Source organism: Chelonia mydas, chromosome 4 (assembly GCF_015237465.2).
Source record: "Chelonia mydas isolate rCheMyd1 chromosome 4, rCheMyd1.pri.v2, whole genome shotgun sequence".
NCBI classification, from domain to species: Eukaryota; Metazoa; Chordata; order Testudines; family Cheloniidae; genus Chelonia; species Chelonia mydas.
The window spans coordinates 121,745,045-121,766,139 of record NC_057852.1 but is presented as its reverse complement, the minus strand read 5'-3'; the positions used below and the strand labels follow the sequence as shown (position 1 = coordinate 121,766,139).

At 38.6% G+C, this 21,095-nt stretch overlaps 1 protein-coding gene across 5 annotated transcripts in view; it reads left to right on the top strand.

Annotated features, from left to right (window-relative positions):
* SH3BP2 (SH3 domain binding protein 2) overlaps positions 1 to 19,874 on the top strand; it is a 66,443-nt gene extending 46,569 nt beyond the window's left edge. For all 5 annotated transcript variants that reach the window (XM_043544777.1, XM_037898195.2, XM_037898192.2 and 2 more), the window contains 12 exons: positions 3,281 to 3,420; positions 4,577 to 4,679; positions 7,692 to 7,809; positions 8,366 to 8,436; positions 9,065 to 9,150; positions 10,486 to 10,554; positions 11,116 to 11,752; positions 14,395 to 14,503; positions 14,977 to 15,032; positions 16,417 to 16,498; positions 16,813 to 16,872; positions 17,309 to 19,874. In XM_043544777.1, the coding sequence (XP_043400712.1) occupies positions 3,285 to 3,420; positions 4,577 to 4,679; positions 7,692 to 7,809; positions 8,366 to 8,436; positions 9,065 to 9,150; positions 10,486 to 10,554; positions 11,116 to 11,752; positions 14,395 to 14,503; positions 14,977 to 15,032; positions 16,417 to 16,498; positions 16,813 to 16,872; positions 17,309 to 17,446 (1,665 nt within the window). In that variant the 5' untranslated portion in view covers positions 3,281 to 3,284 and the 3' untranslated portion in view covers positions 17,447 to 19,874. The remainder of the gene's footprint in view (positions 1 to 3,280; positions 3,421 to 4,576; positions 4,680 to 7,691; positions 7,810 to 8,365; positions 8,437 to 9,064; positions 9,151 to 10,485; positions 10,555 to 11,115; positions 11,753 to 14,394; positions 14,504 to 14,976; positions 15,033 to 16,416; positions 16,499 to 16,812; positions 16,873 to 17,308) is intronic.
* The last annotated feature ends 1,221 nt before the right edge of the window (positions 19,875 to 21,095 follow it).

The window sequence follows — 21,095 nt, the reverse complement described above, 5'->3', positions numbered from 1 at the left end:
ATCAAGCTGTTCTTTGTCTCTCCTATATCAGCAGTAATAAAGATCCTTCAATCAGAACTTTTCTGACAGTTGTGTCCATGAAATCTGAGGCAGAATAGAATCTAGTGCTCTCTTTTCCATAGATATTTTTGGATCTGTGGTATTATCAAGAGTAGTATTAGAAAAATATGTTTTTTCCCTAATAGAGTAAGCAGTTGTGATATGAAGATATATATGGGGCTTGAAATTGGTCAGTTACATTGGTGAGACTTCACTAAAGTCAATGAGTTTATTCCAGTTATACTAGTGTAACACAGAAGAGACACTATCCTGTTAAATAGAAAGATTCCATTTTTACTTAATCTCCTTTTTAAACATAACCAAATCTCAGGAAATTTCATCAGTTTGATTTCTGATGATTTCAATGTATATTTTGACTGATGTTTGTCATTTAAAAAAAATATTGTCAGTCCCGGATTTCCCCTTCACACCCTTCATTTTAAGGAAATCACTCCCATGATGACACTAGAATGTTGCAACATTTGGGTTTCGACAGCCAACTGAAAAATGTGCTCACATTCCCTCATGCCTACTTTTCAGCTTCTGCGGTATAGACAAAAAACATTTAACCCAGTTTTGATTTCAGTTTGCAGGAATAACTTCAATGTTTCTTGGAGCTTAAAGCTTCTGTGCATAGTGCATCTCTGGCTCATTAACATGTTGCTTTTATCAAAGATCTCTGTGAGTGCAGTGGAACAAGTCATCTTATGATTAAGGATTAGGTAATGGGTTGGGGAGAGGCTTCAGTGGAAGGTGGAGCAGATACAGCGTATGTGCAGAAGAGAAACTATTTCAGTGAGAATGGGAAAGTATTTGGGGCAAGAGAGAGTTCCCTTTATACTGGTGGAGCCTATAGTGGGCTAATGGTGGTGTTCGAGTTAATCCATCATGGCTCCATCTGTTGTCTTGGGTTTGAGACTAAAAACATTGCAGCCCCCCGCCCTCCATCTCTCAAACCCTTTCTAAAAATAGAGGGCAAAACTAACATCCATGCCTGAGCGCTAGGCTGCTTAGGAAAACTAGCACTGAATTTAGCAGACAGACAATGCAAGTATGCATAAATGCATAACACTTCGCAAAAACGTTCTCATCCAGGGCAAGTTTAATTGCTCTTGAGAGAGAAGTAAAATATTACTGGCTTTTTCCCCATCATTGTCAGCACAGCAGGGAGCTGGCAAGTAGGTTGGATCCTGCTCTGGTAACTTTTTAATGACCATTTTTTCAAGGCAACATAAGGTGGTGTCACTCAGTGGTGAGAGTGGGTTATGTTGATTGTGACCTGGTCAAATCAAATCCACAATCTAGTATTCTGTGTGACATTTGTGTGCATGGCTTCACCGCTTTGGCCCATAAGTTAATACATCACTGCCTCCGAGAAAGCAGGACATGTGCATGGGAGATGGGGCCTCTGTGGAAGTATTGGGAGGGCGGGTCAGAGAGAGAACAGAGGGAGCAGCATGGACTGGCAATCTTCTGAGCAAGAGGAGGAGACTCTGGGAACAGCCAGCTGAGTAGCTTGGGGAGTTTAAGGTTGGGATAGAATCAGCGAGAACGGAGAGGGAACAGCGTAATGAGGAAGACTATTAGGAATACAGAGAAACTCAGTGGATGGAATAATGATATTGGGGAAGTCCCCTGGGGAAGAGTTCATTACTGAGGTATAGACACCTCATACATATCTAAAATATAGCCAGGTGGCCATGGGTGGGGACAAGAGCTGGTAAGATAGTTGGTTCCATTCAGAATGCCTCAGAACCTTGCGGCCTAGGGCACCTTGTGCAGTTTTGTCTTGCTCTGTTTTGAAAAGGAAGCTAGTAGGGTACTAGTTACTTGTGGTGCAGCTCACGCCTATGGCTTCAGAGTCACTGCTGTTACCTCAAACACACTCTCGTTTCAGAATAATTATGATTTTATTAAACAAACATGGACCAAATTCTTAGTGGCTCTGTTCAATCAGAAAACTAGTATGGAAAGAAAAAAGTACCCACTGTACATGCCGTGGGAAAACAGAAGCATGTACTGTACGACTGCAATGAATCATTCAGCAAAAACAAACTCCTTGCTCTCTTAACAATGGGTACTCTGAGTCACCACGTTAGGCTGAAGGGAATTTAGTTAGTGAAATTATATGTGTGGAAAGCACGTTCCTAGGTTATAGACTGACAGTGTTAGCATATTTTGTGGAAAAGATGGAGTAAACAGGATCCTTTAAATTTTTAGTTCTTTCTGCTCCGCGTCCAACATCTGTTCAAGTCACAAACAGCTTGAAATCAACTAATAATAGCTGAGGACCTTTAGCAGTTCATGAGCCCTGCTCTCTCCCGTTGAGATCCTCTGTTCAAGCCTTGGGAATAATACAGCATTGTATGTGAAGGTCAAAGTTTCTATTCAGTTCATGGAGGGTGTTCTCAGTACTAGATAATTAAGGGATTTATCCAAGCCCTGCACAATGCCTTTTATTGCCAGTTGAAGAAAGAAGGGTCTCTCTGTGATTATAACCAAGCTGATAAAACTAGTTATTAAGGAACTAATACTCTGTAGCCTGTAAACTGCATAAGAAGGGAGAGCAGAAAGAGCTGTAATTGCTAGGATACTCAGTGCAGTGTGGCGGCAATAATTAATGTAGGCTGCCATTAAATGAAACATCAAGGGAGGGTGAATTTGAGTTTGATTATATCCTCACTGTATTGCATGTGACACTAAAAGCAATGTTATGTAATACACACTCCGGTTTATGACAGTACAAAGAACTGAGATAAATAAGAAATGAGGGGCACTCTGTATTTGAATCACAATGTCACTTCTTCGAATAATGGGGGTGGATCTTAACCCTTCCGGCAGCAAGGCTGTATACGTTACTACTGGATGTAGCAGGATATTAGGCAAAAGACAGTGGATAACTCTGAAAGACTGAGATTGAGGGCCCCCCCCCTTTTTTTTCTTTCATGGAAATGTTTTCACAATGTGTTGCTACAACGTGAAGTTAAACTTCTTCTCCGGACCACTGTCATTACCTTGGTGATACGTACAAAAATAAACAGGGACTTTGTGCACCATATTTTTTTATGCATTGCAAACTTCCTGAAATCTCTGAGACACTAGTTTATTCCGCATACTTGGCTGCTGTACTGTTAGTTATTTCCTTAAACATGTTTTCCAAACAAGCTTCCTTTCTGAAAGTTCATTTCTTAAAGCAAAATATACATACAATGTGAAACACTTTTTTCATTCTAAATTGCAGAACAATGGCCGCAGAAGAGCAGCACTGGCCAGTCCCAATGAAGGCAATTGGAGCACAGAACCTACTGACAATGCCTGGGGGGGTTACCAAGTCAGGATACCTGCACAAAAAAGGAGGCACCCAACTGCAGATCTTAAAATGTAAGTTGGGAAGGATGTTAGCTGGACTGCATCTGGTTGCTTTAAATGTTTGCATTTGTGGACAGTGACAGGCAGGCATTATAGGCAGGCAGTTAGCGTTACTGTGTTTATAATGAAGCTTTGCCCTTTCATGTGTTTTGTTCGTATTGGATTTAATTTTACAGTAATATCTAAAGACGATGCTTTCTTGTTTTAGAATATTAAAAATTTTAGATGGGGGTGGGGTGAGGATGTGCATTTCTTTCTTCCCTCTAGTTTGTTGGATTTGGATGTCAGTGCCTCCAAAAATAAGACTGAGAAAATGAATCTACTTTCTCTCCAGTGTACTTGGAATACCTCATTTATTTCAAACATTTTGGTCCATTATTTTCAAAACAAAGTTCTAGTCAACTTCTTGTCCAGATTGGAATGTATGAAATCTATTATTCTGAACTGGAGGTATACCTCCCCCAAACCCCCTACCTTAAGATTTAGAGTAAACATATTTTTCATATCAGTAATTGCTCCTGGAATCCACATACCTTTAAGGTAAGAAATCCAAGGCTGTGTGTTTTCTTTGTTTCTAGGAAATACATAAAATATAGTTTCATTATAACAGATATGGAAAGAAATTGCTGCTTTTGATATAGGAGGGAGAAACACTGGAATTTGATTTTTTTTTTTTTAAACTACTCAGTTTTATTGCCAACTTCTCTAACTATATAAAGGCAAGGGAGGCTTAGCTCTGGTTTTGGAGTCAGCGTGAACATGTTTTGATTTTAGTTTCAGTCACGAAGTGTGGCTTTTTTCAGAGATCGGGTATTGTTGGCCTTTGGGTTATGTTCCTTGGATGTGGTTTGGGCTGCAGTCTCATGCTAGTGCTTTCCTCCACTAGAGAAATGCAGGTATGGGTCAGCCTTACATCCTTTGAAGTACCTCCCCACTCCCCTTCAGAGCAGCTGTCTCTCAAATGAAGAGAACTGACAGCACGTTACATTCTGATAGGCTTATGAGTTGACTGCAGTATCATGTGACTTGTCATTCAGCTAAAAAAATAATCAATTATAATGATCTATTAAACTAGCCAGAACTGCGTAATTCAGGCAGAATTGTTTGAAAGTGCTTAGTAATTCACTCACTTTGAGTTTATTTTTTTCCTCCCACCTTCTCTTTCAAGGGCCACTGAGATTTGTGATTATCCATGAGGGATGTATTTACTACTTTAAGACTAGCACATCTGCATCTCCACAGGGTGCTTTCTCTTTAAATGGCTATAACAGGTGAGTGGTACAAAATATTTATATTATACACAGACACCGTTTAAGATAAAAGCATGGCTTTTACTTAAGTTTTAAGTAACATTGACTCAGGGAAAAGTAACTTTTTCTAGTTATGCAGATTTTGTTAATTATAGTTTACTTAAGGAACATTTAATGCACCCACAGTGACATTTCCCTAAGGACTATTCCATTCACTCCATACAAATCAGATGGTGATCAGGCAACTGGGAAAGGGATCTTGGGGTTGCCGTTTCAAGCTGCAAACTGTTGGTATTATGTTATCTGAATAACCTGTTTTGTCAACATAAATGCCCTTAGAGACATAGGCTATGTGCCAAAGGCACATGCTTTTATAAATACATATTCACTACAGATGTTTACAGTAATACTGCTGGTGTCTGTGTTTAATTCAGGGAGGAAAACCTACATTAACTCCATAATACAGGCAGACTTCTCACTGTTGCTGTTGGTGTTACACCGTATTGCAATGTGAGATCTCTGCTCCAATAGGTAATATGATGTTTTTCCTTGCTAGAAGATCCTATTCCTTTCACCTTTTACCATTTCTTCAGAGAAGCTGTCAAAATGCTAACAAATAGGATCAACTTGATTTCTGATTTACACTGATAGATGTGGCCTTTTTGTTTTTGGCAGATATTATCACAGAAAACCCATGTTTTCTAATTATCTTCATCATCATCAGAAAATAATAGAAATACTTTTGGAGTTAACTGGTGCTAGCCAATGTTGCCTCCTTATAGAGGACATGCTAAAAGGAAACAATACAAAACCACCCATATGGTCATAAACAAGAGAATATGCATGCAAAAATCTGTAACCCATCTAGCTATGTATGTGATATGTAAATTAAATATTTGCTTTTAAAATCGGTGATGACAAATCTAATTGACACATTCTTTCAAGCTGTACAGTACTGTCAAAATTTGATAGGTCTGTACAGAATATATGAGAGTCACATTAATAAATCAAAACTGATTTAGAAAAACAGCACTATAGTTACTGCCAATACAAGACCAAACTGGATACAGAATCTGGAGTACATTGCCATGTTAGTCATAACCGCTGAAGTCAAGATATGCTCTAGCAATTATTTTGGGGAAGTTCTATGGCTTGTGTTATATAGGAGGTCAGACTGGATTATCACAGTGGTCCCTTCTGGCCTTGGAATCTACAAACCTATGAGTTTTATTATTTTTCTACTGATTCTTCACTCTAATGCCACATACGCATTCTCATACTTATTTGTAGGGGATTTTCAGCCTTAAAGTATTAGTAATGTGTGACAGTTCTTCAACAGTGCACAGCCATGCTAAACAACTCTTAAGGGAAGATAGCAGAAAACACCATATCCAATTAGAAGTGCACAGAGAATTTATATAAACAGAATAAAGTTAACTGAGTTGAAATTTGGCCATGATAATAGGGTTAACACCTGTGTTCATGTGAAATATGGGAACTGTCATTGACATGGGTGATGTATTGATTTACATATTTATATTATACCACCACCCAAAAGTCCCAGGAATTAGGGCCATGTTGTGCTTGGTGGTGTTCAAACCCAGACATAAACACTGTCCCTGCCCCAGATATTGAATAAAAAGCTTACAATCTAAGAAAATGTGTGCAACTCTCATTCATATCAATGGAGTTGCACGTACTTGTCTGAAAAGAGGATCTGGGTCCTTGAGTAGACCTTGGTTTTACATCTCACGTTCAACAGTCCTGTGTCTAAAAGTACAGAGGAGCATTGGGTTCAAGTGACTCAGAAGGAAGAGTGATGTCACTTGACTCACCAACACCAGTCCTAAAGCACCGTGGGTATTTCTTACACTGACTTCCTTATGTCTTTAATTAGTAAGAGAACATGTTCCTGTTGCATTTTTAACCTTTTCTGTGAAGACTCCATGTCAGCAAACTATAGCCTAGGATTTAAAATTAGACAGGGAATCTTGAATATCTGGCCATAGATCTTTCTAAAGTGTTCAGCAGTCCTTAATGGCAGCTGCTGCATGTTGGCCAGATTTAAAAAAATATATTTAACTTTGCTGCCTAAATGAGAGCAGAGTGCTTCTGAAAATCTCTCCCTGGAGTTCAAAATCCAGCTGGTTCAGGGTCTTCTAATGAGTTAGTGACTCTAGGAAAAGCTGTTCTTTAGAAGGAAAATAGCATTGAAAAGAGGTGAAAAGAGCATTAAAAATAGCATTGAAAACCACTTCCTAATGAGAGCTATGAACTAGTAACTGTGATGGTAGTCATAAGCCTAGTTCCCTTTGGCTTTTGTGGATACAAGTATTTTTTCAGACTACCAAAAATCTTAGCACTGAGAGCCCCAAACCTCTTTTTCTCTCCCCAAAATCCCATGTTATGAATTTGTAAGCGATTTCCATGTGAGGTCTGTCTGAGTTGTGCACCTGAGAGTAAGGTCTTACCTGGTGAGGAGGGGAAAACAGAAACAACTATATCTAACCTAGCTCCTCAAAGGAGCTGAATGACACGTGTCATTAAGCATCAGTTATTTTAAAAGGACTCTCTTACACTAAAATGAGTGGAAAGGCAAAATAAGGCCTAAAGTTAATATTAGTTCTCCTTTATGTTAATGGAAAAGTAGTGTCGTGAATTTCCCTTGTGAGGACACCTGAAATGAGGAGCACAACCACACAAATACCTCCTGTCATGATATGAAATTGGGGTACAATAACATAACAAAATTAAAAATCTATAATGAACAAGTTTGTTACAAATGTAGCAGGTATCCTTTTTGGTGATTTCGCTAGTGAATGATCTCTCCCTTTCTCTTTGGCTAGCATCCTCCATTTTCATGAGATAAATACTGCAGATGGCACTATGGGTATTAGATTTTCTTTAGCCTTTTGACAAAGTTGATTTGAAGGGCCATTTTGTAGCTGAACATTAGGACCCTACATTTACCTGCGCAACAGAAATAACTGCATTGACTAGGCTTTTTACACTGTTGCTTGTTCTGTTTCTCAGGGTTATGCGGGCAGCTGAGGAGACAACATCAAACAACGTGTTTCCTTTCAAATTAGTTCATATTAGCAAGAAGCACAGGACCTGGTTTTTTTCTGCCTCCTCTGAAGATGAAAGAAAGGTGAATAACTTCCCATGACCCAAGAATATATTTCAAGGGGGGTGGGGAGGGAATGAATATGTTTTCCTAGGAATTTAGAAATTGGGTGCCTAATTCTCTTACTGTGATTTGGGCACCTAACTCCTTGGCCTCATTTGAAAAGCCTGAGTTCTCGCTATTGTACTAATCCAGATATTGGTACAGCATGTTATGTCTTCAGATCCTGACTTTTGGTTCAAGAAATAAACACTATAAAAGTTTTTATAAACATGGAAAATGACTTTGTTAAATCCTTTCTCCATATATAAAATGGGAATATTAAATTATCTGGCTTTCTAAGTAGCAGTTTGAGATCTGTAGAGCAAAATTTCAGTAAGTGGTAAGTAACATTTTTAGACTGCTCTAATACTTTATATGTTCAAAGCACAGGAACTTACAACACCCTTGTGAGTGAGTAAATGTTATTATGCAGTCAATCCATAATTGCTAGCACCTCCAGCCTTTCAGAGGGCAGACGCTTTATACATTTCTTTACTAAAAGCAATAGAGTAAGTTTACATGAAATTGTTTCTTTTAGAAGTGGATGGTCTCACTGAGGCATGAAATAGATTACTACCATGACAAGAAGGAAACTGTAACAGATTTAAGGTATGCACCTGCTAATTCTAGAATCACTTTCTTGATTCTTGCACTTTATCAAAAATTCCTTAGTAAAGAGTAAGGCCCTTGCTTTTATTAGGCATTGCTACAGTCACTGTTTAAATGAGGAGATTTGGACTCCTAAGGTCCTACATCGTTTTTGAAAATGAGAGTTGGGCTCCTAAATCAGTTGACCTTGTGATGCTGAGCACAGTAACACCTAAAAAAAAAAAAAAAAACCTTTAAAAATCTGGGCCCATATGTTTATAAAGTTGCTTCCCATTCTTTGCACCTGATGACAAAACATGATTTTTTTGTTTGTTTTATTACCACTAAACAGTAGCAAGTACAGTAATTCCTAACTATGTATGACTTTCTTACTAGGTAGGTTAAGTACAACAAAATATAAACCTTTTATAAAGAGCACTTGAAATATCAACTTTATAAGTCCTTAAAAATTAGAAATATTTATTTGGCTGTTAATTGAAAAATGAGACTAGATCAGTTTTTCTGCTGCTTTCAATATTCTAAGACCAGCACTTGCCAATGTGCTCTTAACCTGAATATCTACTGTTAAATCTCGTTAAGGCAACAGTGCACCTCTTACTATAAAATCCCTTTCCTTTTCTTTGTGTAGTGACTCTGGTTCTGATGCAGACAGTTTCTATGGCTCAGTAGAACGCCCCATCAATATCAACTACTCTCATTCAACAGAAAATGAAGGTGAGACTTTAATTTTGAATGTTTCCCTCTTTTACTCCTTACTCCATCAATAAATTAGACTTTTTGATCACTCCTTCCTCATCAAACCACTCTGAGTTTGCAGCACTTTTACGGGCTTAATTAAAAATTCAAATAGCTGAAATATTGTAAGAATGTTTGGCCTAGTATTACAATAGAAAATTGTTAATGCCTATGATAACATTACAATACATGCAAGGTTACAATAATTGTAAAATAAGGGACACTTGGGATCAGATTCTGAGAGATGCTCAGCATCCTAAACCCCTGACTGAAGTCAGTGGCAATTGAAGAAGCAACCTTACAGGGGTTGCTAAGCACCGTAAAAGATTGTGCTCTTAGTAGTTGTCCATCAGTTTAATGTCAGAAAGTCATTCTTCTTGCCCATACATCTGACTGAAGCATGGATGAAGACACTTCTTTTTGGAACATTCAGCCATGTCTGTCTGCCCTATATGGGAATGCCAAATGATCTTTATTAAAGCTGACAATGAGAGTGATTAAATGCCCTTTACTTTTACAGGAGCCTCTTAGAGCTATAATCACTTAAATATAATATGTTCTAAAAGCTTAAAAAGAAGCAATACAGTGAATTATGTGGACTTTTAGCATGACTTTCTGTAAACCACCTGCTTCCGGCACAAACTGTAAAGTTAACCCATTAACCATTCGTGTAGTATTAGAATATTTTTGCATCTGGAGGAGTCCTCCTCCAGAGGAATGAGTTGTCGTTAGGGCCTTATAGACCAGCTGGGTTGAGAAGGCCTATGACAGAGACAGTGGGTACAATTTTCAATGGGACTTAAGCTTGTAAGGGTATGTCTACACTGCAGACTCGTGGGAAAGGTGAGCCTTTGGGGACTCTGCTGAGAATGGAGTTTCAAAAGCCTTTATGTCACTTATGGTATGTCTATACTGCAGTTAAACACCTGCGGCTGGCCCATGTCAACTGACTTGGGCTGCAGGGCTGTAAAATTGCTATAATACTTTATATTATAGCTCCAGTTTATATTTATATTCCAGACTCTGGAACTATCCCCATTCACAGGGTCCCAGGCCCAAATGTCTATGCTGCAATTTTAGAGCCCAGCAACTGTGGAGAACGCTGAAAGTTGGCGCCTGTGGTTCTGTCCTGAGTGGAACTAGCCAAAATTACTTAATCTTCTGTCTTGTGTTTTCCCTTGTAATGGAACCAGACTTTCATTAATTAAAAAAAAGTCTATTTTTTTTTAATAAAAATCAGCCTATGCATGTTCCCTGTGATCAGATCCCAATGAGTACTTTACAGTTTTAAACACATTTTAATTTTATCTGCAGATTATGACCAGGAAGAAGATGAGGAATCTTACTTACAGCCAGATTCTACGGATTTAGGGAGACCAGATGGTAAGACAATATTCACCAGTCATACCACCTTTTAAAGATCTCCGGTAAAGGTGACACTCATGTGAAATATAAAAACATCTATAGGCTGATGCTTTAACTCAGTATGTGTGAAGCGCCATGGGTAGTTACAATAATTAACCTGTAAAGGTTTCAGAGTAGCAGCCGTGTTAGTTTGTATTCGCAAAAAGAAAAGGCATACTTGTGGCACCTTAGAGACTAACAAATTTATTTGAGCATAAGCTTTCGTGAGCTACAGCTCACTTCATCGATGAATGATGATTCTTTTCAACATGCTTTTGGACTTCCTTCCATCCTAACATAGGCAAAACACCCAATGAAGTTAATGTGACTTGTGCCTGAGTAAGGACTGCAGGGTTTGGCCCTTAGTAAAGTCCAGAATTGTGTTTCAAAGTTAAGTGTCCATCTGGCACTGAGATATCATGATGATAGATGCCCTAAAATATCCTAAATCAAATAGAAACTTCACTTCAAACAAAAGGAGAATCTTATTTTCAGTTTTTAAATTTAATTCCTCATGTTCTGTGGGGTTTTCTTACACAGATAACATGATCCTCCCACCAGCCTACCCGCCACCTCCAGTTCCTCACATCAGAAAAGTTCCCTATGCAGAGACAAGGGTGCACTCCTACGCAGGCCAGTCCACTGGGCCTATGGTTCCTCCACCACCTCCTAAAAGAAGCTTACCTGATATAAAACCAGAGGATTTCTTAAATACAAGCGGAGAATCCCAGTTTCATTGCAGAGCGGAGTCAAATCTAAAAATACAGCCATCAAGCCGTAGAGTAAGTGATCTACCACCGCCGGTGCCCCCTATGCCTCATCTCAAAAATCTTTCCTGTGTCAAAGAGAGCTGCTCGCCATCAGCAGAGATTCTACCTCTAGCCTGCATTTTAATGGCCAGTGAAGGATGTGAGGGGCTAAAACAAATGAACCTTTCTCCACGGGTCCCACCTCCATTACCAAGCAACAAACCCAAGCTATTAATGGAGAAGCCAGTGGAGGCCAAAGTGCCAAAAGAACACAGCAAACCTGGGATGTTTGTTCCACAAGTGCCAGTGGAGACCAGAGCACCAAAAGAACATGGCAAACCTGGACTGTTCGTGCCACAAGTGCTACCTAAACCGCCTGTGCCTGTATTCAAATCGAGATCAGAGAAATCTTTACTTCCCCAGTTACAGTAAGTATGAGAACAGATCAAACTTTCTGTAGCATATTTACCAAACGATATCTCTGATACTTAGTTCATCAGGCCCAAGTCAGCATTCTCCCTCTTCCCCAAGCTTTGCAGTGAAGTTACTGCACATTTTTGTAATGTTCATCAGTGAAAGTAAATAAACCAATGCTTAGTTTTACTGTTATACGCCAACTTGATATGATACTTCTCAAGGGGATATAGAACAGATGCAGTGTGGGTGATTGTAAGTCATGATACATGTAAGCATGATCCAGGATGACATGAAAAAGACTGAGATGTTAATGCCTATTGTGATTCAGTCTTCCCTAAAAAGGTTCATGGTGACCAGATACTCAACACAATCAACATTAAGAACACGGGGGAAGAAATGCAAGCCAAAATAGGGAAAGATCTAAATATTCTTTATCTTGATAAGTTAGATGTATTCTTGTTAGCAGGGCCTTATGAAATTAATCCTAGGATAGTTAAGGAACTAGCTGAAGCAGTCTTGGAACTGTTAGCAATTTTCTTTGAGAACTCCTGGAGGATGGATGAGGTCCCAGAGGACAAGAGGAGGGCAAACAGTACCTATTGTTAAAAAGGGGAACAAAGAAGATCCTGGGAATTATAGACTAGTCAATCTAACTTTGATACCTGGAAAGATACTGAAACAAATTATTAAACAATCAATTGGTAAGCACCTGGAGGATAATAGGTATGTTAAGAATAGCCAGTATGGATTTGTCAAGAAAAGATCGTACCACTTACTGGCCTTGTGGTGTGGGGAAAGCAGTAGACATATTTTGATTTTTTAGAAAGGCTTTCGACACAGTCCCCCACTGACATTCTCTTAAGCAAACCAGGGAAATATGGTCAAGATTAGTAGTATTCAACCTGTGGTCCCCAGACCCCTGTGGCTCCACAGACTAAGATTTCTACATCTCCATTTGAAATTTTTTAGGGATCTGCAATTGAAAAAAGGGTGAAAACCATTGATCTAGATGAAATTACGATAAGGTGGGTGCAAGTCTGGTTGAAAGACTGTACTCAAAGTAGTTGTCAGTGGTTCGCTGTCAATTTCGGTGGGTGTATCTGTCCCACAGGGATCAGTCCTGGGTCATTTTCATTAATGACTTGGATAATGGAGTGGAGAATATGCTTATAAAATTTGCAGATGACACCAGCCTGGAAGGGATTGCAAGCACTTTGGAAGACAGGATTAGAATTCAAAATGACCTTGACAAGTTGGAGAATTGGTCTGAAATCAGCAAGGTGAAATCAATGAAGACACGTGCAAAGTATTTCACTTAGGAAGGAAAATCAAATGCATGACTACAAAATGGGAATAACTGGCTAGGTAGTAGTACTGAAAAGGATCTGGAGGTTATAGTGGATTACAAACTGTATATAAGTAGTCAATGTGTTGCAGTTGCAAAAAAGCTAATATCATATTGTGGTGAATTAACAGGAGTATTGTATGTAAGACACAGGAGGTAAACGTCCTGCTCTACTTGGCACTGATGTAGCCTCAGCTGGAGCACCGTGTCCAGTTCTGGGCACCATACTTTAGAAAAGATGTGGATAAATTAGAGAGTCCAGAGGAGAGCAACAAAAATGATAAAAAAGTTTAAAAAAAAAACAACCCCAAAACTTGGGCATGTTTAGTCTTGAGAAAAGAAGACTGGGTGACGTCTAATAAGTCTTCAAATATGTTAAGGGCTGTTATAAAGAGGACAGTGATCAATTGTTCTCCATGTCTACTGAAGGTAGGACTGTAAGTAATGGACTTAATTTCCAGCAAGGGACATTTTAATTAGAGACTAGGAAAAACTTTCTAACTATAAAGGTAGTTAAGCTCTGGAATAGGTTTCCAAGAGAGGTTGTGGAATCCCCCATCTTTGGAAGGTTTTAAGAACAGGTTGGCCAAACATGTCAGGAATGGTCTAGGTTTACTTTGTCTGCCTCAGCACAGGGGACGACACCTGATGACTTCTCAAGGTTCCTTCCAGCCCTATATTTCTATGATTCCATGTTTAAAAATTGCTACGCTAAGGAATCTGTCTGGAAGTTTTATGGTATTCCCCTACTGTCTTCAGGGTGTGAATACGTCTGATGTTCCTTATGAGACATTATATAGTCACTGATTTTGTCTGTAATCTTAACTGCACAGCATTTGAAAACCCTGCAATAAACTGTGGCTCTTGGAAATACAGGAATAAGTATTATACAACCTAAAGTAAAGCACATAAGAACAAAAGTGTATCTTGTCTGTGTCGGGTTATGCTGAAAAGATACAATAGAGTCTTAGACTGTAGCTGGTAAAAATCCTTCACATCAGGATTTCAACAGGAATTGAAAAAATAGCTTTGTGCTCTTAAAGCACATGCAGGCTCTTACAGAGAAGGAAATGCATGCTTCGGTGTAAGTACATTCCTTAGTGAGGGACATGGTGTATATCTGCAAAAATGTCCTTACAGATGAAAGCCTCTATGTCCATCGCATTGCTCAGCAGTTTTGAAGTGAATAATAAAAACTGTTAAATGACTAATAAGGAGCTAACAGAAACAGAACAAACTGGTTCTGCATTTATTGTCTCTGAATGCTTTTTCTGCAGAAACGTTCTTCAGTTTTGTTCTTTCTTCCAGGAGATCGCCACCAGATGGGCAGAGTTTCCGAAGCTTCTCATTTGAGAAACCAGCATTACCTTCAAAGCAAAACAAGTCTGGTGAAGATTCAGATGAAGATTATGAAAAAGTAAGATCAGATGGCACATTCCTAAAGAGAACACTTCTAAGTTTTAGGGGGTTGTAAATTTGGGCTTGAGTCAGGTCTGTAAGTTAGAAAGGAGTTAGTATAATTAGTAACAATACTTCACTTCAGAATACTGCTCCACTGCATTGGCCAAATTTATGAGAGCGCTGGTAACAGATTTTGATTGTAATGTCAGATACGCAAGAATGTATTAGCGCTTTTGAAGGAGCACACAATAGGGAATAATAGTGTAGTAACAAAATCAGGAGACCACGGGTGTAATTTAATTCTACAAAATATTTGCTGTACCATAGAAGTTACCTATAAAATTTGGGCCTGAGTTTAGAGAATCCTAGGTAGCTCCAGTATGTCAAAAGACACTTTGCTCTGTTTCAGTTATTCCAATCATCTTTTTAAAATATTGCTGTTTACCTTACTTTACACATTTTAATTTTTTTTAAATGCTGTCTTAACAGGTTGAACTGCCTAATTCGGTATTTGTCCAGACCTATGAATCCATTGAAGTAGAAAGGTAAACTTAACTTTTTTCTTTTTTTTTGAAAGAGGAGTTGCTTATAAATCCTCAAATAAAATGACCTGCAGTCTAGAAAGCCATATTGTGAGAGTTAAGACTAGTAAATCAACCTGAGATTTCTATTGAACGCATGAAATAATTTACCATTAGTTTGTATATAAATAAAATATTACAAGTCTTTTAAATTGAAAACCAGAGGCCTCTAGGAAAGCTAATTACATGTTAAAGTATTGACCATAAAGTAATAATGCATAAGATTTATACCATCATTGGGCTTTATATCCAGAGTATCCTTCTGGGACAATGAATTGGACTGGGATCTGGCTTAGGGTTCTGTAGAACTTTTAAACTCTAGGTCACTGGTTCAAATGTAGCCCAGACTGGTAGTGACCAAAAGTCGTCATAATGTGATGGCCATTTCATGACCTATATGAAATGAATTTGATGGTCTTAGTTCAGTTCCCAATGGACAAGTATCCTCAACAACAATTGCCACCATAAGCTTGTTGGCAGTCCTCAGCAGAGAGGCCAATGATAGAACGCGTGCGACTGAATTGTCCTCTCATGCCCTCAAGGTGATCCCTCCAAGTAAAAGCTGGAGAATTGGGGGGCGGGAGGGGGGAGAAGAAGGGAGCGCAGTATGAGAAAATTGTATTGCTACTGCCTGCTGTGTTGTTGTTTATGTTTCGTACCATCCAATATATGCTAGTGAGTTTTGCATTACTCAGGAAGATGATCCAAGGATGCCCGGAGAAGCTGATGATCTAAAGAGAGACAGAGACATAGATATGTTAGGAGAAGGGGAACAACAGGCAATTTGACTTGAATGTAACTTGATTCACTGGTCTGTGGAGAAAGAGACCTTCATGCTTCAGTGCTACCAGTCAGCATGTTTCATGAGCACAGAATCCGTTACAAAAAAAATTGAGTCTAAAGTATTGTGCAAATATTAATCAACTGAGATCTTCACACCATCCATCCTAGTAGGGAAATACAGATTGGGAAACTGAAGCAGAGAGTCAGTGATGTTTTGAAAGCCACACAGCAAGTTGGGGAGAGAGTAGAGATTAGAGACCTAGAGTTTCTTTTTTCCAGCCCGTGCGCAATCCACTAAGACATCACTACCTCCTTATACACTAGCTGCTTAAGGACCCTAATGAGTCTTCCTAAAATGATGAGGTTCTATTAAGTGTCCATTACCATCGGTCTGTGAAACTGCCTTCCCAGCCTTTAATCAGTTCTTAGGCTAAATCATTACAATCACTGAAATGATGATTTACATTAAGGATTTTGAGATGTAGACATATCCATTCTATCCAAAATCTGTTAAGTTTGTTAGTATTTTCTGAATGTGATATTTACAGTTTCCATATTATTTTAGGATGTTCAAAGCTACTAGCTCAAGAGGACATCCACAAAATGGATTATACTGTATTAGGAATTCATCTACCAAGCCTGGAAAGGTAACTCACAATAGGGGAACCTGTGCTATAAGTTAATTAAATGTAACTCCCATTTAATTGTTACTTGCAAATTAACGATATTGGAGTTAATTACAGTAATGTATTTAGCAATTTAGATATGCCCTTTTTTAAAAAGGGAAGTAGGTCTGAAGCAGTAGCTGTACATCCTAACTTGCATAATGCTCAATGCTCAGTTATTTGAAAGAAATGTAACTGATTCCTCAAAAAAGGTAGTTTTGAGTTTTTTCTTCATAAATTTGTTAGGAAGACTTTTTTATGCATGCTGAATGTAATATTGCATTTTCTTTTTCAAGGTATTAGTTGTATGGGATGAATCTGCTGAGAAAGTGAGAAACTATAGAATCTTTGAAAAGGTTGGTATGAATGCTGTATATAAAAAGGGCCTCTATGGTATTTACACCTGCTCTAGTTACATCATATAGTATCAGCCTAAGGCTTCCCGTTACCTCCAAACACCCTCTCTCCCCCTTCCTCCCTCCCCCCTCCGCAAAAAAAGTACAGATAGGCCTGAGCTGCAAAAATCAGATCTGGATTTAGAGCCGGAGATCTCTGATCTGGGCCTTCCATTTATGAAGATAGGAAGTCTATAATGTTCAGATCCAAATATGATCTTCAGTAAAATTATAGGGTGTTTGGATCCCCAGGTTTGGTTTGGGCTTATCATTTACGTGACATGAGCTTAGGGTTAGAGCTTAGGTCACGTACATAATACTTTGCAAAGTAGTGGTCTGTTTGGAAAGGCTTCATAGGTGCCATTGATTACAGATGTATTTTCTATCCCTACAACAGGATTCACAGTTTTACTTGGACTCAGAAATCATGTTTTGGAACATTGGAAGTTTGGTTGAATACTACTCCACCCATGTCTTACCCAGCCATGACAGCTTGATTCTCAAATGTCCTTATGGTTACTGTGGACCAAGGTGACACGGCCTGCAAAATTAACTGACTGTAAGATCAAACACACTGTGGAAAAATGGGCACTTAGAGGGATGGTAGTTTTTCCTCCAAAATTAAATAGGAATTCCCATGCCACTGGGTTTGATTTCCTGAACTTTGCACACAGAAATTGTTTCTGCCATTTGTTCTCCCACTGCCTACAGACTTGCATTTAAAGTATCTCTTTGTTAAGCCCTTCCAAACCAGGCTGCTGGATTTCAGACCCTCGTTACAGCTCTTTCTGTGAAAAAAGGCTGATCTGGCTGTGCTGTGAAAGGTATTTACAAGACATGCCGTTTGAGGAATCGCTGCTGCTACTTTCCTAATCATGTGGATGTGAAGTTGGAGGAAGGACCTGGCCAAAGAGGCATTGTGGACAAAACTATTAGGAAAGGAGAACTTTTGAAAGAAAAGCACTGTCCATTTGTGACAGGGAATACTAATTTTCTGACTTGTATTGCTTCTTGAGTCAGTACTGGTGCTTAACTGAGATTTTGTAATAGTTTATAATTAATCTGTAAATAACAAGGATGCTTATGGAAATAACTTGGTTCAATGTGGATATAGGAAATCAAGGAAGTGGGCCTTGTAAGCCATGCCTTACAGAAGGCCCATCTCTAACTCCTGCAATCAGCCTCCCAGTGCCTGCAGTGGTATGCTCAGCTCTGATGGTGGGTGTGGAGTTTTATATATTGCTTACTGATAACCTTTCTGGACAATTGTGGACCAGTATTAAGTTTGCTCCATCAGAAACCCTATTCACAAGTTCTCAATCGGAAAGATAGTTGCCAATAAAACAACTTTTTCATGTATGTATGAAAGAAAAAAGGAGGATATAGGCTGAAGTGGAGAATAATCTGGAGAGTAACCCAGATTGAGATTCAGACTTCTCCCATATCATCACTATCAAAGGCAATAGGAAGGATGGTAAATAATACATAAAACTTCTATTAAATCACTTGGATAAAGTTGTCAGCACATCAAATTCAGTATATGTAGAGCACAATGGTCCCATTATACATTGTGTAAATCACAAATTGTTCTTTCTGTTGGTTTTAACATGTCTATTCAGTTTGGAGTCCTTGTATAAAATAAAGTGCTGTATTACAAATGATCCCAAACCTACTGTTCTCACTTCCTGTCAGCTAAGATAAAACTGCAGCATTAACAACCCTATTAATGGTAGGTGCATGTAACTCTTGTTGACATATATTTGTGTAGGAAAATCCTAAAGCCAAGGTGTTAATAGGAAGAGCAACATTTCCACATAACTGACTTTTCCAGTGTATGTTGTTTAACAAGGGGAGGGAGGGAAAAAATACCCTACTTTAATGTCCTGTGTTTCTTAACTTTTGTGTCTCAAGAGTACTGTAATGGTAACATGGTGATGAGCTCAAACTCTGTAGAAGGAGAATAGAACTGATCCAAGTTTGTATGATAAGGTTTCTGAATCCAGACTGGTCAATAATCTCTCCTGGTGTTGACTTTTATATCTTTATGCACACCAGGTTTTATTTCTGACACTGTTTGTATTTAAGTTATTACATGCATTTAACAAAGGTGTTACATGGTAAGATTTTCTATTTATAAAAATAATAAAAAGGGATCCACATTAGATATTACCTATGATTGAATTCTCCTTTAGAAAAGAGAGATGTGATCTTTGAACTGGATTTCGAGCCAGAATCCTTGGGTTCAGCTCCCAGCTTTTAACACAGTGTATGGTTTTAGGCAAGTCACTTAATCTATGTGCCCACCTTAAAGGAATGTTGAGTATAAACTAAGGTTTATGTGGTGCTTGGAAATGTAAAGCACTATGCAAGTTTTTAATATCTTTTAATAGGTTAATATTTGTGAAGTTTTAATGGGAATCCTCTAGGTTTCTCTGCTTCTCCTCTAATATGAAGAGCTGAATGTGAAGCATGCTGTCAATCAAGTGTTTGCAAAAAGTAATTAGAGCTGGTTCTACTCTATGTGGAGAGAACTAGTGTGATGAGAGGATTTCTCAGAGGTAACCCAGAAAATGTTTATTACTTTCGACCTCTGTTTTTTTTTTTTTTTTTTGCAGATTTTAATCAAATGAATTCTGCCCTGTCTGAAAACAACTGACTAGGTCATACCAGACCATTGACACTTACAATATACTGTCTTGAAGGAAGCAGTTGATTCAGATATAGAATTATACTAGCATTTTGTTTATTTCCTCTGACGACTATTATTATTCATCTTGAGTGCCTTAAACTGCAAAAGTACTCACATAACACAGTATAGTAAAACTACATAACACTGTCTTGTGTAATATGTGAAATTTGCACACATGTAAATATTCATTTTCTATGAATTACTGCCAATTTCCTTGTGACAAACCTATGAATGTATACATTTCTGAGGTAAATAAATTTTTAAGACGAATTCATACCAACTGTGTAATTTCATTGACCTACCATACACACTAAAAAGGAAACTTCTCCTTTTGTTGTGCTATCTTTAAGGAGCATCTGATTCTTTGATTTTGATTTTCAGCACCATTGAGAAGTAATGTTGTATATGGAAAGATCTTTCAGAAAATCATTATTTCTGCAAATAATTGTGTATCAAGAATAGATTAGACAAACATCTGTCAGAGATGGTCCTAGGCAGGAGTGGACCTATGCATTTTGCAAGCCAGAATGGAAAACATTTTCAGCAACCCCTTCCCTCCACCCCTGCTGAGCAGCTAAACAAAATTGGCTAGCCAATCAGCAAAACTGAACAAAGATACTCCCATGGAAGTTGATGTCCTAGAACCAGCCCTGAGTCTAAGTATATTTAATCCTGCTTAGTGCTGAAAGATGGACTAGATTACCTCTTGAGGTCCCTTTTAACTCTATATTTCTACGATTCTGTGATCATGAAACTGTACCCTATTGTGAGGTGCATCAATCAATAAATAAATATTAAGGAGAAAAAATCACTAAACATGGGAGCCTTAATGTAATTGAGAATCAGCCCAGCAAAGTGTAGTGGAACTGTCTGGATGCAGAGGTTATTTGATGCCCCTACGGGAGTCCCATCATCTATTCCATAATTGTGCCTCTAGCAAGAGACCCCAACAGGTTACAGACTTGGCGGTTTGTTTAAGGTTCAGTCCCCAGCTGAGAGTATGTCACTGAATGCTCTGTGTAAGCTTGAAAGCTTGTCTGTCTCATCAACAGAAGTTGATCCAACAAGATACTACCTCACACACCTTGTTCCTCTAATGTCCTGGGACCAACACGGCTACAACAATACTGCATACAATCATTGAAGTGAGGCAGTCTGTGCAGCAAAGATCTTGTCTAGATTTTATCACTAGAAGTTTGTGCTTCTATCAGATGTATTATACCAACTGATACACCACTGATTGTGCTTGTCAGTGCTAGCCACTTTCATTAGGGTTTCTTCCCCTGCATCCAGAAGTAAGCACTGAAATGCTAATTTCACTTAAGGACACAAAATGCTGAGCGATGCCTATAGCAGAATTAGATGAAGAACATCTTGGGTGAATGGGCATGTGTGAATCAAGCAAGGAACAGAGTCTCCCTGAGGAACCTTCCACTGGGTTTATGGGGGGTGACAGTGGGTCTGCCTACTTACCAGCACCCAACAACTGCTATCT